Raw genomic sequence first — 24,204 nt, forward strand, 5'->3', positions numbered from 1 at the left:
GTCCAGGTGGACTCATTCTACGTGCCCATTTTATACTTCTGTTTGCCATCTTTTAATTCTCATCTGTTATTATAACTGTTCTCTCTGTTTTATATACATTATGAAATGAAGTATCTTTACTTTAAAAAAAGTCTGCATTGGCTGACCATATACTCCCTGGGCAAGTTCAATAAACAAATAAATAAATGGTTCTTCTGACTATTTTTTTCTTTTTTGTGGTTCTGACACCATTATAATTATCATTTTGATAGCACCCACCTGGAGCAAAGCACTTTACGAAAAAGAAACAAAAAATGAGAGGACAGGTCTCTGCCCCAAGGGGCTTCCAATCTACAGACTGACCCCAGGGAGTCAACAGTATACAGGAGAGAGAACCAGGCTAGAATATGCTGTTTACTGTAGTTACATGTACTTTGCAGTTTTAGGACTAAGGCAAGTGTGGGGAACCTTTGCCCACCCCAATATGGTCCTAAAGCACAACTCTCGTGAGCCCCAGAGCAAGCATAGCCAATAGCCAGGGATACTGGGAGTTAAAGATCAGCAACATCTGAAGGGCCAAAGGTTCCCCACATCTGGACTAGGGGATTAACTATGGCTATTTCTGTTGCAAACCGGTTTAAATATGACAATTGGTATGGTATATAAAGCATTTTAAAGGCACCACTCAGGCCCTCTGCGATCCAGGAGGTTCATCGCTAATTATTTGCCTATTTTCCCACCTCTGCACCTAATGGATAGGGCCCCCCCAGGAGACAGGACTCCCTCCCCCAAACACAACACAGCTGAGGTCCTTTTCAGGCAAATTAAATGCCCCATCCCTTTGGGGCAAGGATGAGCTGTTGTTGAGGCATAAACAGCTGGCGAGGCGGTTCCTCTCTAGACAAAGGGAGCCAGTCAAGCCTGCTGTTGGACTCCTGGTGGGAAGGATGCAAAGAAAGAGCGGTCCTTATAAAGTGGGTCTCTGCAGGGACCAGGTTCGAATATTGGGAACAGAATGAACCATCCACACCACCCATCTAAACCCCTCTTATACCACTTTAACAGTCATGGAGAAGCCTGGGAACTGTAGTTTGTTAAGGGTGCTAAGAACCTAAGAAGAGATTGCTGGACCAGGCCGAAGGGGGGGCCACCTAGTCCAGCATCTTGTTCTCACAGTGGCCAACCAAATGCCCACATGAGAAACCTGCAAGCGGAATTCAAGCACAATGTTTTCTCCCCAGCAGAACAGAGTCATCATGGTGCCGGGAATTGTACGTGCGTGCGCTCAATGCCCTTAATCAGCTAGAGTTCCCAGTTTTCTCCGTGACTGCTAAAATGCTTTAAGTGTACAGTGTGGATGTGATCTTCACTTGTGCACGCTAGTAGTGTGCAAGCTTCGGAGCTTAACAGACCTTTTCATCAGGCGCTAAAACAACAGAACAATTTAATCAAGCATATGTTTCAAAGCTCTCTCTTTTCTCTTTGGCGATCACTTTGCCGAGTAAGATTGTCTTCCATTAACACAGTTTTAACAATGAGTCTGTAAGTGGCTGTGGAGGCCAATTGTGGATCCACATGTCCTTTCACAGTGGAGACATTGGTTTCCGGACGGGAGTTGATCACAGTGTGGATTTGCCAAGTGTGCCTTCCTCTTAGCACATTTCTTCCTTGTGTCCTGAGTTCGAGCGTCTTCAAAGCCCATGACACTTTTGGTAAAGGCTGTTCTCCAACTGGAGCACTCGCAGGCAAGAGTTTTCTAATTGTTTCAAAGCACCTGGATTAAGAACAATAATCACTCGATGTCGTGGCAGGGGCAGAAACACCTCTCTTCCCAGATACAGTCATTCCTGGGCCAGTACAGTATGGCCATAGCTATTTATGCCCTTTGTGTCGACCCTTGAAGATGGTCCACAAGGTTTTGCTCTAGTGGCTAACAGCAATTGATAGCAGATTCAGGTAGGTAGCCATGTTGGTCTGACGCATGCACACAAAAGCTTATACCCAGAACAAACTTAGTTGGTCTCTAAGGTGCTAAGGGACGCGGGTGGCGCTGTGGTCTAAACCTCATGGGGTGAGCTCCCGTTGCTCGGTCCCTGCTCCTGCCAACCTAGCAGTTTGAAAGCACATCAAAGTGCAAGCAGATAAATAGGTACCGCTCCGGCGGGAAGATAAACGGAGTTTCCATGCGCTGCTCTGGTTTTGCCAGAAGCGGCCTAGTCATGCCTGGAAAAACTGTCTGCGGACAAACATCAGCTCCCTTGGTCAGTAAAGTGAGATGAGTGCCGCAACCCCAGAATCGTTCGCGACTGGACTTAACTGTCAGGGGTCCTTTGCCTTTTTTAAGGTGCTATTGGACAATTTTTTATTGATAGCTTAGTTGATCTCCCTGCAAGCAACCCACAGCTTATATATAAGGAGTTGGAAAGCCTTATCAAGTCTAGACCTATTTACCAAGTCAGGGCAAACAGCAGATTTGTAAAGAACACTGGAAGTGATTACGAGGGGCATTTCCTACAAAGCAGTCAACGTTTGCAAGAAGGGGGAAAACAAAACTCTGAATGCAACTCACTAATCTTTGGCCTTGATTCAAGCTGCCATCTGCCCTGTTTGCAGAGGCAAATGTTTTGTTTCCAGGCACACCTCTGGAAAGGAGGTGCATGGATTTCCTTTTCCAGCAAAGCCCACAGAGGCTTTCAAGATCTTGAGACAGATCCTCTGAGATAAGGTGAATGTGGTGGCTGATTCTCCCTGCAAGGTCATTCCCAGCCAGCCAGGTGTCCTGCAAGGCTGGTGCTATCTCTGAGAAAGAGCTTGGCTTCCCCTCTCCTCACCTTGATAAAGGGGTGTGTTTTTTTAAAGCAAAACATAGGAGGGAGGAAAGCACGCTGAGTAGTGCATGTTTTCAAAGGAAAGCTGGGGAAGATTCTGCATATATACACAAAAATAAATATCAGAATTTGTCAGAAAAGGAAACCAAGGGGCATTAGCTAATAATAATAATAATTTATTATAGCCCCAGCCACTCTGGGCGGCTTCCAACAGATTAAAAATACATTAAAACATCAGTCATTAAAAACTTCCCTAAACCGGGCTGCCTTCAGATGTCTTCTAAAAGTCAGATAGTTGTTTATTTCCTTGACATCTGATGGGAGGGCGTTCCACAGGGTGGGCGCCACTACCGAGAAGGCCCTCAGAGCTGGACCTCAGTGGGCTGAATGATGTGGGTGGAGATGCTCCTTCAGGTTTCACATTTAAACATGCACTGCTAGGGTTTTGATAGCACAAAAATGGAAATCATCAGAGATCCCTACTGTTATGGATTGGCAAGTAAAATTTTTCGAATATGCAGAATTAGCGAAAATGACACATAAAATTAGACACCAAAAAGGTACAAAGTTTATTGAAGAATGGAGTAAATTTGTAACATATATTGAATATAATTGTAGAAGTTTAAGAACTACAGTAGGATTAACATAAACCTTGTGATGCGTACATAATTGGGGAAAAAAACTGTAAGAGAAGAGACGTATACCAAGAAACCTGCAACTGGGAGGGAAGGAAGTCGAGGCGTGATATAATGCAATGTAAATAAGATGATGATACCAAAGAATGAATGTAAAGATGATTTTATTATAATTTGTTTGTTTTTGCTTGGTTTTGTTTGTTTTTTGTTTAACTGAAAAAGCCAATAAAAAGTATTTAAAATAAATAAATAAATAAACATGCACACACACACCATTGCTCCAAGGAACCCAAAGCAGCAGACACAATGTCTTCCCCTTCTTTGATTTTCACAACAAACCTGCAAGGTAGGCAAAGAGGCCCAAAGTAAACCAGAGGGAGCACAGATCGGAACTGGTCTCTGCCACCAAATCTGGCGAAGGACAATACGTTAGATCAGGAATGAAAAACCTCCATCCTGTGTGCTCAGATCCTGTTTGCGGATCAGAAGATGCTGGACCAGAGGGGCCCTTGGCCTGATGCTCTCCTTATGTTCTTATGTAGCCTTATCCCCCATGAATTTCATCTAATCCTCTTTTAAACTGCTCAGGCTGGTGTTCACTGCCAGTATCTCTTTGCAGCAGATTCACAAGTTTAAGGCTGCACCACGTGAAGAGAGTGAGGGGCATTCGGCTGGGGAAAATCGAGTGAAATAACTATTCCAGGTGCCTGGCGGAAGCCTTATCCTTCTTCCCCAGCAAGGAAAGTCTCTGGATAAACAAAAAATGGCCCATCAAATATTGTGGTGTGTTGCTGCCACCCAGTGTCAAAGGGCCCACTCTTCACATCAGTGGCTCAGTGACAACTCAGGCTAATGCTCTGCGCATCTGGTGACGTGGACTGTCGCTCTGGCCGTAATAAAAGAAGCCATTTTCGACCTATCATATATATTTATATCTTGCTTTCCTCCCTGGCAAGGGACTCAAGGTGGCTTACAGCTAAAAAAGAGACAGCCAAACAAATGGGATGGGGAAGCAATCCTTAAAAAAAAATTAAATAGTAACAGAATGTGTATGCATTATAATATGTTTACAACATACAGATCATTACAATAAAACAGCACAGTACCAGCCCTTTCCTTAAAAGCAGTCAGTTGCCAACAGCCTGTTGGAACAAGAAAGTCTTCAGCTGGAGGGGGAACAAGGGCCTGTACGCAGTATACAATTTAATTAATAGTCACCATAACACTGTTAGCATTCATAAGTACCACAAGGCTGGTTTCTATTTTTAAAAAAGAGGTGTTATTGCAGGCTCGCGCAAAAAATCAGTGGCAATTCCATATGGCGAGGCCACTAGAAATAAAGCCATAAAATGATAATAAAGTCCTTATTATGTGGCACCTTGACGACGAAGATGATACTCTCCTTATCACTGAGGTGATGATCAGTGCCAGATTTACGTATAAGCTAACAAGCTATAGCTTTGGAGGCTCCCAAAAGACTTAAAGGAAAAAAATCTGGATGTACATTTCCAAAATATAAGACAAAAACAAATAAAATAAACCTACATACAGCAACAGTGGCAAATGGCTTTAGATACCTATTAGATCCATATAGCATATATTCAACACAAAAAACAGCAACAATTTGTTGTTGACAGCTGGACGTATAAAGGACCTCATACCCTTCAGTAGCTTAGGGCCTCATCAAACCTAAATCCGGCCCTGGTTATGATGATTTTTTTAAAAAATAGACAAGATATAATAATGATGATGATGATGTTATTACTCCTTGGCAGCTTGAAGACGAAGCTGCTACTATCACTGGGTGATTAATAATAATAATAATAATAATAATAATAATAATAATGATATTATTACTCCTTGTCAGCTTGAGGACGAAGCTCCTAATATTACTGGGTGAATAATAATAATAATAATAATAATAATAATAATAATAATAATAATAATAATAATGTTACTACTCCTTGGCAGCTTGAGAACGAAGCTGCTAATATTACTGGGTGATTGATAATGATGATAACAACAACAACAACAACAATAATAGTGCCTCCGTCGCGATAGCGCTGCAGCGCCGCCCAGCAACAATGGGGCGACGGTGACAATCGCACAGCGGGCGGGGGGCGTGGCCTGGCGGCGGCGGCGGCAGACGGACCCCCTACCGGCCCCTCCCCGGGGCGTGGCCTGGGCGGGCTCCTCCCCTGGGCGGGGCTCCTCCCGGCGGGCGGGCGCGCACGTGGGCCGGGGCGGCGCGCCGGGAGCGGGGAGGCAGCCGGGCGGGCGGGCAGGCGGGCGGGCGATGGGCCCGTGGCTGCGCGCGGTGGGGCTGGTGGCGGGCTCCACGCTGGCCTTCGCCGCCCTCCGCCAGGGGCTCCGGCTCAGCCCGCTGCCGGCGCACGTCCGCCTCGACGCCACGCGCACCTGGCGCTGGAGGAACCTGCTCGTCTCCTTCGTCCACTCCGTCGTGGCCGGGATCTGGGCCGTGGTCGGGTGAGTGCGGAGCAGGGCCGCCCTCTCCTCCTGGGGCCAGGCTGCCTCTGAGCATGCACAGAGAGACACCCCCCCCCGCCAGTCCACTGCCGGGGAAAAGGCGTCATGGAAAGCCGGGGTGGGGGTGGTCTCTGAGCATGCACAAAGTGCCTTCCCCGCCGCCGCTGCTGCCTTTGCACTTCCCGGAGCCTGCTTGCCAGTGGACATGCCCAGAGAATGCTCCTTACATAAACATCATCTCTCAGGGAGGATGTATTTTGCAAGGCTGGCGTTGTGGTGGCTGGGAGTGAGGGTGGTGGTGGTGGTTTCTGGGCATGTACAGAGTGCCATCCCTCCTGCAGCCTAGACAGCATGTTGCAAAACAGAGGACATTTCCCCCCCCTGTCTCTTTTTGAAAGAAGTAGTTGCTCCCCAGGGTGGGGCTACCAGATGTGGCTTCTGTTCCCTGCCCTCCTCTCTCCCAGGGCAGCAGCCTGGCGCCAGCGCCGCTCAGGTTAAGACCCGGCTCCTGTTCTCAGGCTCTTGCCAAGGGCTGCCTGCCGGGGCCTTGAAACAAGGCTGCTTTTGTCCTTGGAGATGATGGATCTTCCGTTTCCTGGTTCTACCTGTTCCCTAGAAGGTGCTTCCTGGCAAATTTCCTCGAGGTCAGCCTTGTTCCAGGAAAACTGGAGAGATCAGAAATACCTCTAATAAGTCAATGGAGGGAGAGGGTGCCCCTGAGTGTACACAGAGTGTGGGCCGCCCTACTCGCAAGGAAGCCCACACAGATTTGGGGAGGGAACCTGGTGAACCTCAGCGGGGTTTTGCAACGTCCAAGGAAGCCTGTGGCTGGCCAAGCAGTTGCCTGATGCCCTGCTCTCCCACACTGCCAAGGTGGGGCATCCTTCACCTGCTCTTTCCCATGTTTCTTAACTCACCTTCTCCGAAGGAGAAAACCGGTCCGTCTCCCCAAGAGGAGGCCACAGGCGGGGCCCTGGATGTATCTGTCCCTGCCTTGGCACAGCCTCTCTTAGCAGGCTGGGGTTGCCCAAGGGGGCTGGCGCAGGTGGTTGCCCCCTGCCACTATGCACCTGTTGTGGGTCTACAGCCCCTCCTCATTCCAGCAGGTGCTGGCAAGATGCCTGCCAGAAACTCTTGGTTGCGAAAAAGGACATCTGTGCGCTTGTTTGTGTGAATGCCAAGAACCTGGTTTCGGATCTTCGTGCATTAGGAAATCCCTAATGGTTGTCTTCGAGAGAGAGGCCATGAAGTTCCCCACACCACCGCATGTTGCAATAAATGGTTATTCTTCGTAATGCTATGTTGTTTTATTTAGCAATATTTATATACTGCTAAAAAATAATCTTAAGCATTTTGCATAAAACGGGACAAAACATTTTAAACAGACTTTAAAGAGTGGCAAGACATTGTGCTAAAAGCAGACTTGCTTTAGTTAGTAGCAGCTAATAACAACAGCAAACCAATTTATTTATTTTTTGGAGTTTTCTCTGTTTCTGTCTGTCTCTCTTTTTAAACACTTGGGATTTTGGAGAAGGAAAGAACGCCCCCATTTTGAATTTAGGGAAATTCTAAATGGTATCTGTGCTGGATTTGAGACATCTAATGTGAATCTTGATTATTTTAGTTTGCATTTGTGTCTGTGTGCAAGAGATCCCCCTGGCCAGTAATTCTGGTGGTCTGTGCCTGTCATATACTCCCTTCCCCTTAGCTTGGCTTAGTTCCATGATCCACCAGTTTTGCTCAGGGATCTCTTCCTTGTAATATGACATGGATTTTGTGGGTTGATCAAGGAACAGGACTGGCCCTTAAAGGGCGTGTGACCCTGGTAAGGCTTGGGCCAGGAGGAACTTGTTTCTCCTGAACTTACCCTTTTTAAAAGTCCTCATTGTAGATGGCCTGTCCTAACTTGTGAATCTCTTGTTTTCTATCCCATGAACCAGGGTGTGGAAAATGCCTGGGGCTTTTGCCGACCTCATCAACTCAACCTCTCGATCTGGGCATCTGCTGCTGTGTGTTTCCGCAGGTGAGAAGCAGGTGATGCTAGCGGTGCTGGGCTCAGGCGGGCAGCAACCCAGTGCCTTGTCTCTGATAAGAGTAAGGCAGCCTAACGGGCAAAAGGCGGCGCAGAGTAGTTTTGCCAAAAAAGGAAGTAGTAATAATAATAATAATAATAATAATAATAATAATAATTTATTATTTACACCCCGCCCATCTGGCTGAGTTTCCCCAGCCACTCTGGGCAGCTCCCAATCAAGTGTTAAAAACAATACAGCATTAAATATTAAAAACTTCCCTGAATAGAGCTCCCTTCAGATGTCTTCTAAATGTTAGGTAGTTGTTTTTCTCTTTGACATCTGCTGGGAGGGCGTTCCACAGGGCGGGTGCCACTACCGAGAAGGCCCTCTGCCTGGTTCCCTGTAACCTCACTTCTCCCAGGGAGGGAACTGCCAGAAGGCCCTCGGAGCTGGACCTCTGTGTCCAGGCTGAACGATGGGGGTGGCGACGCTCCTCCAGGTCTACTGGGCCGAGGCCATTTAGGGCTTTAAAGGTCAGCAACAATGCTTTGAAATGTGCTTGGAAACATTTCAGTGGGGACAAATGTAATAATTGGGAATAATCACATTCACAGATATAGGATGGAGGAAACCTGGCTTGACAGCAGTCCATGTGAAAAGGACTTAGGGGTAATAATAATAATAATAGTAGTGATGATAATAATAATAATAATAATAATATAGATGCTATTCCTGCATTGCAAGGAGATGGACTGGATAACCCTTGAAGGCCCTTTTCAGCTCTCTTGATTCTCCAAGATGCAGCTCAGAGAGATGGAAGGTTTAGCAGACTTTTCCCACAGAAGATGAGCAACTGCTGTATGTGTGGTTTTTGGACTGGGTAGATAGGATAATGGCTCACATTTCCCGTATTTTGATGCATCTACACTTAATGCCTTTGTTCCTAAGTTAAGAGCAGTTGTAAGCTGAAATAATGAGCAGGGCTTTCAGAAGCTTTTAAACTGCAATGTTAAAACATTAGTCGGATTGATTGCCCGGGGGCGGGGCAAGAATCGGGGATGGCTTTTGCCAACCGCCTGACCTCCAGATGTTTCTGATACGGCTCCCAGCTAGCGGTCAGGGACGATGGGAGTCTGTAGAGGAGAGGGCTATCGAGGGCTGTTGTTGTTGTTGTTGAGTAGTTTAGTCATGTCCGACTCCTCGTGACCCCCTGGACCAGAGCACACCAGGCCCTCCTGTCTTCCACTGCCTCCCGCAGTTTGGTCAAACTCATGCTGGTCGCTTCAAGAACACTGTCCAACCATCTTGTCCTCTGCCATCCCCTTCTCCTTGTGCCCTCCATCTTTCCCAGCATCAGGGTCTTTTCTAGGGAGTCTTCTCTTCTCATTTAGTGGTCAAAGTCTTGGAGCCTCAGCTTCAGGATCTGTCCTTCCAGTGAGCACTCAGGGCTGATTTCCTTCAGAACGGAGGGGTTTGATCTTCTTGCAGTCCATGGGACTCTCAAGAGTCTCCTCCAGCGCCAGAATTCAAAAGCATCCATTCTTTGGTGCTTTTGAATTCTGGTGCTGGAGGAGACTCTTGAGAGTCCCATGGACTGGGCTACTAGCCGCCATGGCTCTGCTCTGCCACGGCGGTCAGAGGAAGGGATGCGTCTGAATACCAATTGCTGGAAATGTCAGGAGGGCAGAGCTGCTGTTGCGATCAAGATTGTGGGTTTCCCATTGGGGCACTTGGTTGGCCGCTGTGAGAATACGTGGCTGGTCTAGATGGACCTCTGGCCTGATCCAGCAACCAGGGTCTTCCTATGGTCTTATGGAACCTCCAGGTCCCAAGGCAGTCTATCTGGTCTCTGGGGCATTTGGCTACGGTGGGAACAGCCTGATGGACTAGATGGGCCCCCTTGGGCCCGATCTAGCAGGCTCTTGTAGGTCACGGAGGAGAAGGCTCCCAGGACGTTTGCGAGCACCGTTCAAAGTGTTGGTGCTGACCTTTGAAGCCCTAAATGGCCTCAGCCCCACTTAGCTGAAGGAGCGTCTCCACCCCAGAAACTGAGGTCCAGCTCTGATGGCCTTCCGGCGGTTCCCTCACCGCGCAAAGTTTAAGTTACAGGGAACCAGGCAGAGTTTCTGACGCTGCTTTGGGTCGACCTCACGTGCCCCCGTGATTTCTCTGTGCAGATATTTTTCTGCTGTCCCTTGGCGTGCAAACCCTCCCGATATTGCGTGCTGCAGCAAGGTAGTTCTGCAGGTCAGCTGTATGGAAATAAAATCCACCAGACTCTCAGCGCTGCTGCCAACTTCCTTTTTTGCTCAACAGCGTAACGGAAACACGGCTGGTGTTGCTAATTTCCCCCCAGCTGAGAGTTGGGAGCTGCGCTCTGTATGGTGGAGTTTGAGGCTGCCCTGATTCTGCTGGGTGCCCATCAATATTTGGAGCCTTCTGCGTGAACGCGAGGTTTTCCTGGGCCCAGAAAGAGGGGATTGTGAGCAGGCTGGGCCGCTCCCTCATGTGACTTCCTTGAATACAGGATAGCTCAGTGGCAGAGCCTCTGCCTTGCGTGCAGGCCATCCCAGGTTCAATCCCTGGTGTCTCCAGGTAGGCAAAAGACTCCTGTCTGAAACCTTGGAGTGCTGCTGCCGGTCAGTGTGGACAGTACTGAGCTAGGTGGATGATGAATGGTCTTGAGTTAGAAAAAAGCGACTTCTTTTGTTCTGATTTAAAACCAACTCTGAGGACTGGAGTCTTGATGTATTTTAAGGCTCAAAGGCAGAGGCTCTGCTTGGCATGCGAAAGGTTCAGTAGCACTTCCACGTTGGGCTGGGAGAGACCCTAGAGAGCTGCTGCCAGTCAGTGCAGGCAGTACTGAGCTAGATGGGCCAGTGGTACCTCCCCGTGTTCCTCAGTTTAATACCCCAAGGTCACAGTGTTGTCATTTCCGTCCTTTTGTTCACAACGTTTTCACAAAATAATCTCAAAGTGGATTAGATCATTTTTGGTGCAGGAGTTTTAAAAGAGCTGAAATTCAAGGGGGTTGGGGTGCTAACCTTTCAGGGTAAAATGATAAAAGTTTTGGGCCTTTTAATAGTTTTAGGTGATGGTAAGATGGGAACTGGAGTCGTGGCACCAGATTTAGAGCAGTTCCTCCACACAGGGCGCCAGGCCGAGGGGCCAAAATGGAGAAGTTTCGTTTTGGGGCACCAAATTTTGGCCTCGCTCAGGGCGCCATAGTATCAAAAATGACCAAGTCTGTTCCTGTGCATCCCGGAAGGCCACACCGCAGGTTCCCCCATCCTTGGGGGTGCAGAGGGTGGCGAGAGCGAACCTCTTCCTGCTGAGGGTTGGGCTGGATGACCCATGAGGTCCCTTTCAACTCCATAACTCTTCTTATTCCTCCCCAGGTTATTTCATCCATGACACTCTGGACATCATCGTCTGCCGCCAGTCTCGGGCCTCGTGGGAGTACCTGGTCCACCATGCCATGGCAAGTACCGGCCCTCGTGGGCCAGGAGAGGCAACTCAGAGGCTGGTGGCCACCCTCGGCTGGCTCTGAGTCACAGAGATGCGAAGCAGGAAATTTCCCTGGTTTTTCTTTTTTTCTTTTCCCCTGCTGGAAAAAAAGTCCCGTTTCACGAGTTCGTTAGTAAACAGGAATGTGTGCCGTTTGCAAATTGTGATATAAACGAGCTTGGTATTGTCAGTGTTTTTAAGCTTGCTTTACTAAATATGGGAAAAATAACTTTTAAAAAGGTAGAATGAGGTCACGCAAGGACACGGTTTCTGCACATGCTCACCACCTTCTATCAAAGCAGGCAAGAGGTTTGGGCAGACTCCAGAGTTTGCGGGGCCTTATCTGCTGTGGCTGCATCCTGTGTTCCAGATCTTCCCTTGACCAAAGGGGTGAGCGGGATGCCCTCTGGGTTCCCTTCCAACACTACAGTTCTGGGAATCCCTTGATTTGCTAATCTCTGCTACTCTGATAGACCAAAATGATCAAGGGAGTGGAACAGCTCTCTTCAGAGGGAAAGTTTGGGACTTTTTAGTTTAGAGAAAAGGTGAAGAAGAGACAACGCAATAGACATTTATAAAATCATGTCTGGCATGAAGAAAGTGGATAGTGAAAAGCTTTTTTCTCTTAACACTGGAACTCTGTGAGAACAGGATGCTGGGCTAGGCCCAGGGGCCTCTTGAGTCTGATTCAGCAGGCTCTTCTGATGTTCTTTGACACTGCAGAATTCAGCTTTCAGAGAAACTCGCTTTTGTTTTTAAGTGGCGAGTTCCTAGTCCTCATGATTCCGGGACAGCAAGAGTGCTGGGCAAATAATCCCGCTTTGGCCTGATCTAGCAGGGCTGCCTGTTATTATGTTTTGTTTTGATACTTTATGATAACAAAAGGACAGATTAAAAAAATCACACTTCTTAATTCACTTCCCGCAGACTCCCCCTCCTGGTTCCATTTTTTCTACTCATTTATACACGTCCACTGAGTCTTATACTCTTAACTATCCAATTTTAAAACCTTATGCATATTATTACAAGTGACCTTTAAGAGGTCAACTAATGTAGAAGCAAATACGGAAAGCTTACTAATTATGCCTGAACATTTCTCCCTTTTTTAAAAAAAGAAGAGAGAAAAAGGAAATAAAACAAGAATATCCTTATTCTTTCTAGGGTTTCAGATTGTCTGGTGTGTCCTGCATAATTCATTACAGTGGTACCTCGGGTTCGAAGGGACGCGGGTGACACTGTGGGTTAAACCACAGAGCCTAGGACTTGCCGATCAGAAGGTCGGCGGTTCGAATCCCCGTGACGGGATGAGCTCCCGTTGCTCGGTCCCTGCTCCTGCCCACCTAGCAATTCAAAAGCACGTCAAGTGCAAGTAGATACCGCTCCGGCGGGAAGGTAAATGGTGTTTCCGTGCGCTGCTCTGGTTTGCCAGAAGCGGCTTAGTCATGCTGGCCACATGACCCAGAAGCTGTCCGCTGGCTCCCTCAGCCACTAAAGCGAGATGAGCGCCCCAACCCCAGAGTCGGTCACGACTGGACCTCATGGTCAGGGGCCCATTTACCATTTTATTTTACCTCAGGTTACAGATGCTTCAGGTTAGACTCCGCTAACCTAGAAATAGTACCTCGGGTTAAGAACTTTGCTTCAGGATGAGAACAGAAATTGCACAGTGGCAGCGGTAGGCCCCATTAGCTAAAGTGGTGCTTCAGGTTAAGAACAGTTTCAGGTTAAGTATGGACCTCCGGAACGAATTAAGTTCTTAACCCAAAGTACCACTGTAGTTTGTTTTGCCCGTCAACTTCATCTTCGCCTATTATTATGTTTAAAGACACGATTCCTCCCTCTCCTCCTCTTTCCTCCTCAGGCCATCATGGGATTGTTTTCTGGGATCCTCCTGAACCGCTTTGTGGCCGCCGGCCTGGTGACCCTCTTTGTGGAGGTGAGCAACATCTTCCTGACCCTCCGCATGATGATGCGCCTGGGCCACCTGCCCTTCCCCACCCTCTACCTGGTCAACAAGTACGTCAACGTGGTGGTCTACTTCCTCTTCCGCCTGGCCCCCCAGGCCTACCTGACCTGGTACTTCATCCGCTTCGTGGAGATGCGCGGCCAGGGTGCTTTCCTCATGGTCAACCTGGTCCTTCTCGACGGCATGATCCTCATCTACTTCTCGCGCCTCATGCGCTCCGACTTCTGCCCGGGCGCCCGGGGCCCCGACAGCGAGAAGAAGTTCCTGACGGACTGAGCCGCCTCTTGTGGTCTCTCCCGGACTCCTCAGCGGGTGGAGAGGACGGTTTGGGCAGTGCCAAAGGGAGAGCCGTTGTCGTCGCGCTCCTCTGCTGCCCGTGTGCCTTATCCGCCGAGGATCGTGCCGTTCTCACTGTGATGTTCTTTTCCAAGCCTTTTCCTTTCCTTGTTCTGGGCCCGGTGGGGTTAGGGGGCTCCCCACCCCACCCCACCCCACTGGGCCTTGCCTTACTAGACGAGGGTGACGCTTTCCGAATTCAGAGGGGAGGCCGCGCCGCGCCAAGCGGCCCGAGCCAATCTGAGCTCAGCAGGAAGCAAGAGAAGATGGGAAGATTTGGCGGTTGGGGTTGAGTTTTTGCCTTGTTCGCTGTTGGTGGTTTGGAAAACGGAAAGGGAAAGGGTAGTTTCATGCATTAAAAGCTGTTCTCGATAAAAGCCGCCCCCACCAGAGGTGTTTTTTCAAGGGGGCAACAATTCCACACAGGCTCCCACGCGTGTCTCGCCATCCTCCGTCCAGACAAGAAAGGGGTTGGACCTGATGAGACACGGGGTCCCTTCCAACTCTCCCCTTCTTTAAGTAAGCTTTGTCAGCTTCAAGGACACTTCCCAGCCTGGCAATTCCCCTTGGGGGGGAGTGTTTGTGGCCTGGGGAAAGTCTCAAGGGCCTGATGGAAGGGAGCAGAGGGCCACATTGAGCCCCAGGCTTGAGGTTTCCCACCTCAAGTCTTCAGTGTTTGGGGATTCTTTCAGTTTAGTAGAAGAGTGAGTAAGAAGAGGAGGTTTATAAAACTTCCCGACAAAAAATAGAAATTTCCTTCACCCAAAGCATAACACATTTTCAGAACTGCTGTCACCAGGTAGGGGTTGGTTTAGCTGCTTCAGGGGAGGTCTAGACAACTCCACTGAGCAGGAGAAGGCTCTTGAATGCTTCCGGTCAGGCTGGCTAGGTGAAGCCTCCACCTTCAGGAGCAGTGTACCCCTGAATTTCAAGCTGCTCTGAAGCAAAAGCGGTAAAATGCTACCGCAGTCAGGTGACCTGCTTGAAGGGTTCCCATTGGGCCATCTGGTTGGCCATTTGGGGAAAACAGGATGCTCATCAAGCTAAGTCTAATGTTTTTTTTTTAAAAAAACAGTTTAGGAATTTTCACATTTTTTCTGCAGTCCTGACAGTGGGACCTGAGAAGACACCTGGAGTCCTGTGTCCAGTTGTGGGCACCCCAGTTTAAGAAGCATATTGACAAACTGGGAGGTGGGCAGAGGAGGGCAACCAAGATAATCAAGGGTCTGGAAACAGAGTCTTAAGAGGAATGGTTGAGGGAGTTGGGGATGTTTAGCCTGGATGATAGGAGTCTGAGAGGAGATAGGAGAGCCATCTTCAAATATCTCACATGGAAGAGGCAGCAAGCTTGTTTTCTCCTGCTCCGGAGGGCAGGACTCGAACCCATGGCTTCAACTTAAAAGGAGATTCCAACTCAATATCAGGAAGAACTTTCTGAGAAGAGTTGTTTGACGGTGCAACAGACGACTTGGAAAGTGGTGGGTGCTCCTTCGATTGAGGTTTTTAAGCAGTGTTTGGATGGTCATCTGGTAGGGATTCTTCAGCTCCGACTCCTGCATTGCAGGGGGTTGGACTGGATGATCTTTGGGGGACCCTTGCCAGCTCTACAGTTCTAGGATTCTATCAATGGCTCCTAGCCCTGGTGGCTATTTTATCTGGAGGCAGGGATGTTTCTTAATGCCAGTTGCTGAAAACCCCAGGAGGAGAGAATCCTGCCTGCGGGTTACCCCTAATGGGTATCTCATTGGCCACTTTGCGAAGAGGATTCTGGACCAGATGGGCTCCCCTCCCCCCCCCAATTTTTTTATTCATTTTATAACACAAACAGAAAAACAGGCAATAGAAGCAAATTCTTGTCCTACCCTTATTTTTTCTAAACATTGTTAGGCGAGCTTGCCCAAGTCCCCCCTATCTGATTTTCATTTTACCTCACCTTTATCAGTTTACATATATCATAGTTTTTAACCATATTTTTTATTACACTTACTTTTACCATAAAAACCTTGACATTTTACCACTTACAAGTAATACTATTTTAAAATACACTATCTTCTCCTCCTCACCCTACGGCCTATATCCACTTCCAAAGCTATTCTGAGAGTTAAATATTAACATATTTTTTCCCAATATTCTTTAATCTTCTTCCACCGCTTCTTCTCTTGGGTCTCGGAGACTCCTGGTCTGTTCGGCAAGTTCCATATAGTCAGATGGGCCCCCTTTGGCCTGACCCAGCCAGCTCTTCTTAGGCTCCTTTTGGACATTAGCGGTGGCATGAAGGAGGGAGCGAGAGCCTTTTGTCAAACAGCAAACTCTCTGTGCCCTGAAAATGCGTCTCCCAGCCGGCCTCTTGGGGCTGAGCAGAGCCAACAGGGCGCTGCCGTTGCCTTGCAAACGGTCCCACAGCGAGAGTAGGGATCTGCTTGGCTGGCCAGCGCCTCACCTGAGACGCCCATCCAATCCCTGGCTTGGGATCCAGGCCGGGTTGAGTGGAAAAACCAGCCGGTTGCCATGGGGAGGGCGCCTCTGTGCTGCCTCGAAAGAGGCACTGTGGGTTTTGAGGCCGGGGTGTGTGTGGCGGCAACAACAAAGGACTCTCCTCCCCCCCCCCCCCCGCATATCCCTGAGATCTCGGCTGCTGAGCCACAATGAGCTGTGATGGGAATTGGAAACTCTTTTCTCCAGGAGGGGGTTGTTGCATCCATGCCTGCTCTTCTCCCTGGGCATGGTGCCAGCTAGCAAGGGCACAGCTCAGAGAAACACACCTGGCAGCAGCTGAGTGGTGGAGCTGCCCAGGTTTAGTCCACCCTGAAATCTCCATGGAGGGCTGGGAGGGACACCCACTGCCAGAAACCCCAGAAAGCTGCTACCAGTCAGTGTAGGCATTATTATTATTATTATTTAGTCCACCCTGAAATCTCCACTGAGGCCTGGGAGACACCCACTGCCAGAAACCCCAGAAAGCCGTTATCAGTCAGTGTAAGCATTATTATTATTAATAATAATAATAATAATATCAGTGCTTTTTTCTTTCAAAAATGTTTAGGGGCACTCTCACTTTCCTTCTCATATTGAAATACTGCCCCTCAATGAGGCCAAACTTAGATTCACAAAATGTTTAGGGGTATGCGTACCCCCAGGAAAAACCCCCACTGATTATTATTAATTAAATTTATATACTTTAAAGCCCTAAACGGCCTCGGTCCAGTATATCTGAAGGAGCATCTCCACCCCCATCGTTCAGCCCAAACGATGTCAGATGTCAAGGAAATAAACAACTATCTGGCATTTAGAAGACATCTGAAGGCAGCCCTGTTTAGGGAAGCTTTTAATGCTTGATGCATTACTGTATTTTAATATTTTGTTGGAAGCCGCCCAGAGTGGCTGGGGAATCCCAGCCAGATGGGCGGGGTTTAGGGGTATAAATTAATAATAATAATAATAATAATAATAATAATAATAATAATAATAAAGTTGTTGTTGTTATTATTATTATATTGTATACCACCCTTTATCAAAAGATCTTGGGGCGGTACACAACATTAGAAAATACATTACAAAACATCAATGATCGAACTATAATAAAAAGCATACTGACAGCCTAATAGAAAAATAATCATCAGAATAACAGCCTCCCCCTCCCCCATTTTACAAGCCTTAGATTATTTAATGGCCAAAAATGAATGGTTTTGCCTCGCACCTGAAGGCATGTAATGATGGCGCCAGGCAATCCTCTCTGGGGAGAGCATCCCACAGTTTTGGAAGCCACCACCAAAAAGGCCCATTCTTGTGTTGCCGCTCTCCAAACTTCTCCAGGAGCGGGACCTCGGATGACAAGTGCAGGTCGGACAATACGGAGCTGGATAGACCAATGGGTCTGGTTTGGAATTAGGCAACTACCTATGTTCCCATTTAAGTCACTTCCTTATTCCAGACCATGAGGACTAGAATATTGATTTTTTAAGTGAAGAGCTGCCGCATAGTGGCAGAACATCAGCCTTGCATGCAGAAGAACCCAGGTCCGAACCCCGGGGGCATCTCCAGGTAGGGCTGGGAGAGAACCCCCCCCCCAATATGAAACATTGGAGAACTGCTGCCAGTCAGTGCAGACAATGTTGAGCTAGGTGCAACTTAGTATGCCTTTGATTTTTTTTTTTTTTTAAAGACTCCTTCCTCATTTCTCAACCCTGAGTAACTGACAACAACAATTGCTGGCATTGCATAATTATTTTTGCTTCTTATGCATTTGCCTGAAACAAGAATTGTTAACTTCTGGAACTTTCAGCCGCAAGATGCGCCGATGGCAATGAAACCAGGCAGCCTTAAAAGAGGATTAGACGATACAACATTAGTGAAGGCCTTGTTGTGCCTCCAGTGTCCAGCACAGTCTATTCTGAATAGCAGTTTCTGGGGATCACAAGTGAGAAGGGGTTTATGTTTCCATCCAAGTATTTTTTAAATTAAATGAATAGAGAAGGGGAGAGAGCCCAGTTAAATACAAAGCAAGTTTGCGGCGTCCGCCGTGGAAAGAATATAACCTTCCAGATGTTTGTGGATTGCAACTTTATCTGCCCCAGCCAGCCCTGGCCATGAGATCAGTAGAGCAGGAGTTATAGAAGCTAGGAGGATAAGGCCAGAGGGTGCATTAATGGCTTTGGCCAGATAAAAAGAGGTGGAATGCTGCTATCACACCAGTTGTATCTTAGCACAAGGAGTTACTGGTTGTCTGCACTAAAGTAGGGCAAGTTATTCCCATCTGGGTCCCAGCAGGAGCTCAGAAACAACAACCAAGCGAGGTAGATTGTTGTGAGACCCAAGGAGCAGAGAAGGGACTGCGAATCCATCTCCCAATACATTTCCCGTTTCCCAGCATATAATCATAAGGACTAGGAACTTGCAGGAAGAGAATGAAATGTTAAAAAGTTTGGCCGATTCAAATTACAAGGAGATTTTGACTTGAACATTAGGAATAACTTTCTGACGGTAAGAGCTGTTTGATGGTGGGACACTCACAGAAGGTGGTGGTTTCTTCTTCCTTGGAGGTTTTTAAGCAGAGAGTGCATGGCCACCGGTTGGGGATCTGTAGCCGCGATCCCTGTATTGCAGGGGGTTGGACTGGAGGACCTTTGGAGGACCCTTCCAATTCTACAATTCTGGAATGGCTTGTTTTGGAAGGATCTCTGGCCAGCCCAGGCAACCCATATTTGTGTTGAATTTGGACAGATTTCTGGCTCCAAGGAAGGGGAGGACTTTATGGGAAGAAAGCGTAGATTAATCAGGGAACTTTGCAAGCCCAACTTGTGCAAAAGGGACACTGGCAGGCAGTCTCACCCCCCCCCCCAAAGTCCTTTTCCCACCAAGACTGGCCAAAAAAATCTGGCCCTGGCGCTCTCTGCATGCCTGAACTGCTAAATGGGATGTTGAGTTTTCTTTCCTGAACGTCAAGGAGGTTTTGCCATGGAAAAGGCTGCCAGGCAGACACAGCTTCAGGAGTTTGTTCTGGGTTCATGGACTCATGTGACCACGGAAAGCGCACACAGCCTTCATTGAATTGCTTCTGGTTGCTGTCAAGGGCGACTTAAATGGTCCGAGGGAAGGAAGCAAATCCCCTGCTGGAATCGTAAAACCGTTGATTTGGAAACTGACCGTATTGGAGCGTCAGGAAAAGCAGCAATTGGCTGTGATGGCTTTTTATAGCATTCAGGTACGGTGCAAGCAAAGGGCAGGGAGAGGTTTTTCTTGTTTTCTGAACCTAAGCGCTTGCTGGATCAAGCCAGTGGCTCATCTAGTCCGGCAAGCATCCTGTTTTCACAGTGGCCAACCAGCCAGGGCTGTTTACTGGTGAAAAGTGACCAGGGTTCAAATAGCTGCTCAGCTATGGAAGCCCCTTGAGTGACCTTGGGCCACTCAGTCTCTCCTACCTCACAGGGTGTTGTAAAGAGCCCCTTGCATGAAAGGGGGAATGTAAGTGCAATGAACAGAATGGAATGGAGAAATCCACAAACAGGATTCGAACAGAAGGAGACTCTTCCCCATCTGAGGTCTCCAGCACCTGGTATTCAAAAGCCTTGCTGCCTCTGACTATGGAGGCAGAGCAGTCTCATCCAGAAATTTGTCCAATCCTCTATTAAAGCCATCCAGGTTGGTGGCCATTATCCCTGCCTCCTGTGGCAGGGAGTTCCACTGTTCAACTCTCTGCAGCGTGAAGGACTTTCCCCCCTTTTCTTTCTGCCCTAAACTCTCCTTCCACAATACCAGAAGATTGAGTCATCTAACGAAAACAAAAGATTCAGACCAGAGAGAATGAAATGGCAGGGCGTGGTGAACCTGTGGAACTGGCTGCCACAAGGCGCCGCTGCAACTCGCTCGCCTTGATGGTTTTGAAAGATTAGGACAAATTAACAGAGAAGAAATCTGCTGTATGCTCTCTCTCCAGCATCAGAGGCAACCTACCTCTGAATACCAAACACTACAGAACAGCAGGTATTTACTGTTCTTTGTGGAGATTGAATCTCCAAAACAGCTGCTCAGGCATGTGACCACTTCAGCTGAGAGGGTCCTTGTCTCAGTCAACTTGGTGACGCCTTGGTCCCATCCTGGGACTCTTGAGGGCCCCAGAAACCCAGGAGGTGGCAGCGTTCCAGCTGCAAGCTTTTGCCAGAGTGATGGCTTTCCTTCTCTCTGCAGCGCGTTAAGAGTGTGCTCACAACCTGCATCTGATAATAATAAATAATAATATTTTTTATACCCTGCCCACCTGGGTTTCCCCAACCATTCTGGGCAGCTTCCAGCTCGGTTCCCCTACGGTTAAGCTGCTCTGTTCCCCAGCGCTTAGTTCAGCTGTGGAACTCCCTGCCACTAGAAGCAGTGATGGCCAACTTGGATGGCTTTAAAAGAGGATTGGACAAATTCATGGAAGAGGAGAGGGCTCTGGAGGGCTGCTAGCCATGATTTCTCTGCCCAGCCTCCACGGTTGGAGGCAGCAATGATTCTGAATACCAGCTGCTGGAAACCACAGGGCTCTTGTGTTCATGCCCTGCTTTCGAGTTCCGCTTTTGGAGCATCTGGGTGTCCCAACAGGATACTGCGGCGCTTTTCATGAAGCTGTAGCTGCTGTGAGGATCTATAGCCAACCCACCTCCTTGAAATTAAGCGATTTGGCACACGGCCATCCAGGGCCCCCACTCCAACTGCTCCACTTTCACCCCACTTTCACCCCACTCCAAACTCTCTCCCCCACCCCACGTCCCAGATCCAAACAGGCACTGCTCGCCCTTGCTAAAGCACCCAGCATCCAGCCCCACTTGCAACATGCCTCCCACTTATGGGGAAATTATTGGCAGCCAACCCCATTGCCAAATGTAAGGCAAAGGTTCTCGTCAGTTAATCAAAGGAAGTTTAAGAGCACCCGAGTGCTCTTCAGGCTGAGAGAGCTCCGTGGCACCATCGCTCCAGGGAGTCCTTCACAAAGCGCATTGTTAAACTCTGGAACTCACTTCCCCAGGGAGGGGGACCAACCCAGTGTCTTTAAAAGAAAAGGCAGATTCACAGAGAATGCCATGAACTGCCACTAATAATTTATTATTTATACCCCACCCATCTGGCTGGGCCTCTCCAGCCGCTCTGGGCGGCTTCCAACAAAATATTAAAATACCGTAATACACCAAACATCTTCTCTAATCAGGGCTGCCTTCAGATGTCTTCTAAATGCCAGATAGTTGTTTATTTCCTTGACATCTGATGGGTGTTCCACAGGGCGGGTGCCACCACCAAGAAGGCCCTCGGCACTGGTCCTCAGTGTCCGGGCAGAACGATGGGGGTGGAGACGCTCCTTCAGGTCTTTGGGCTGAGGGCGTTTGGGGCTTGAAAGGTCAGCACCAACACTTTGAATTCTGCTCGGAAACATACTGGGAGCCAATGTAGGTCTTTCAAGACCGGTTTTTTGATCAAAGTTTTTTGATACCAGTGGCTGGCAACTGCAGGAGGGAAAGAGGGCTCTTAGGCTCAGACCCGGCTCTGGAGGTTTCCTTTGGGAACCTCTGGTTGGCCCCTGTGAGGGTGTGGGAATAGATGGGCTATTGGCCCTCCAGCAGGCTCTCAGGTTCAGAAACACCTTCCTGTCCTCCACTTGCACCGTACAGAAGTTTAATAAAATCCATCGCATTTTCGCTTATCGTTGCTGCTTTCCCCAGCTCTTTTTATGATCTTTGTTCTGGGGAATGGTACCAGGAGGGAACTGGGTAATGGGCCACAGGGAGGGTTCAAGCGTCAACCCCGGCGTCCCCAAGTAAAACGGCACCTCGGAATAAATGGCAAACTGAGGGGACGTGCAGGTGAGCAGATTTCCTGCTGCTGGATTGCTAACAAAGCGATTCGGGTTTCCAATCAGGCCAGGCGCAAAGGCAGCTGGGAAGGGAGTCTTGCATTTCGCCCCAAGGCAGCTGTTGACTAAAGCAGCGTCTTCTCAACTCTCCCACGGGTACAATGCCTTTGGCACAATGGGAGAAACCGTAGCTTTGAGACGGAGCCCCACGTTGCAGCAGGCAGAGGGTGCCAGGTTCAACCCTCAATAGGATCTCAAGTTAAAAAGGCTCTGGCGACGGGAGAGTTGGGGAAGGTTCAGAAAAGGGTACTGAAACAGACGGAGGGAAGGCTGCGGTGTTTGGGTTTTCTCTAGTTTAGAGAAACAGTGAGGAAGAGGAGACAGGATAAGGAATTTAGCATAGCATGGAGAAAGTGCTTTTCTTCCTCATAAAACTGGAACTCATGAACAGCCAATGAAGTTGAAGATTCAAGATAGAGAAAAGAAAGTCCTCCTTTCTTTCTCAGAACAGTTAACTGTGGAACTCCCTTCCACAGGACGCAGTGGTGGCTTTAAGAGAGGATTATTATCATCATCATCATCATCATCATCATCATCATCATCATCATCATCACCATCATTGGACACATTCAAGGAGAAGGCAGCTATTTATGACTAGTAGCTGTGATGGCTATGGTCTGTCCCCACAACCAGATGCAGTAATGCTCCCGAATATCATGGTTGGCATTGTGCTTGGTGGACCAGTGAGCCTCTGGTCTGATCTAGCAGGGTCTTAAGTTCTTATGACTTTGGACCTGTAAAATTTGGGGGGGGGGGGAGCAAGAATTTCACTCCAGCAGCATCCAAAGGGTAACAGCTGTTCTCCCACCCCAAAAGGTACCCATGGAAGAGTTCTGACATGGTATACCAAAGGCTATATGGTATATTGTAACTGTTTCTGGCAATATTATAGAATACTGGATGACCCAGAAGCTGCAGTTAGGGCAGAATGCTGCCCCATGGATGCTGATACAACATCTGTGCTCCAAGAACATCTGCACTTGGTTGCCAGTTTGCTACCAGGTCAGGCTCAAGGTGTTACTGCTAGAATCTAAAACCCTTAACTTGGGACCAGGTCCCAAGTCGCATCACTCCCAGAGCTCAAGCGCTCTGATCTTTCCAATACCAGCTCTGCAGTTTTAAGGAAGTGGCGCTTTAGTGCGGGGGCACCTGCCCTCTGGAACTCCCTGCCTCTTGATAACAGGCAGGTGCCTTTCCGGAACTCTCTGCCATGTCTGCTTAAAGCATTTTTGCTTAGGCAACACCAGCCACACACAGGTAGATGCTGGCATGCATTTTAATCTCTTTTACTTAAATCATTTTAAAATGTTTTTAATTGATCATTTTTATCTGTAACTGTAATCTGCTTGGAGGCTTTAGTACCATCAAGCGGCATATACATTTTGCGAAATTATATATAGCTAGATGCATCCTTTCCTTATTCCTTCCCCGTTTTCTTGTGCGTGCGTGTCTGCATGGCTTATTTTATCAATATGCACATACCTGGTTGCAGAAGAGTGTGGGCGGGTCAGGCGGCCCCAGAGGAACTGCAATGATCCCATGCAGCCCTTGGGCTAGAAAAAGGGCTGGCTAACCACCTCAAGGCTCGTCTTTTGCCAAACAGATTTTGGCAGTAGCTTAACTGCCACTGAAGCACTGGGTGTGGGGTGGGGGGGGGAGACAAAGTTGTTGATGCTTGAAAACCTGTGTGGACCCACAACCCTCCTGTTTTCCAAAGGAAAATCTCTTTAGTTCTTCACCCTTATAAAAAGAAAACACTAAACGGCTGCGGTTTCAACCAGCTTCCGTCTCTCTCTCTTCTCTCTCTCTCGACATCTGCCTCCCCGTGGTCAGAAAGTGGAAGTGCCCAATTTTGAACAGATTTAGAAATGGCTTTAAGTTGAAAACGGCAACTTATGTTTTGGATTTCTGTAGACAGGGGGACATCATTCTGCTCCCAAAGAATAAGAAGACACATAAGCATGGTTTCAGATGCCTGCAGACCCACACTCCAAGGGCTTGCCTGGTGACAAAGCTGACCCCTTCTCTCTCTCTCCCCCCACCCCCCCGAACTTTGGCATTTGTTTGAAAG

The 24,204-nt window shown here is 48.3% G+C and overlaps 1 protein-coding gene across 1 annotated transcript; it reads left to right on the forward strand.

The window, feature by feature from the left end:
- The first annotated feature begins 5,723 nt into the window (after positions 1–5,723).
- On the forward strand, positions 5,724–14,130 carry TLCD1 (TLC domain containing 1). The gene is made up of 4 exons (XM_081844330.1): positions 5,724–5,929; positions 7,870–7,952; positions 11,343–11,425; positions 13,313–14,130. The coding sequence occupies exons 1-4, from the start codon at positions 5,739–5,741 to the stop codon at positions 13,691–13,693; spliced, it is 738 nt and encodes a 245-aa protein (XP_081700456.1). The 5' UTR covers positions 5,724–5,738; the 3' UTR covers positions 13,694–14,130.
- The last annotated feature ends 10,074 nt before the right edge of the window (positions 14,131–24,204 follow it).

The sequence above is a fragment of the Podarcis erhardii genome (genome assembly GCF_964252035.2).
Source record: "Podarcis erhardii genome assembly, chromosome: 16".
Classification (NCBI taxonomy): domain Eukaryota; kingdom Metazoa; phylum Chordata; class Lepidosauria; order Squamata; family Lacertidae; genus Podarcis; species Podarcis erhardii.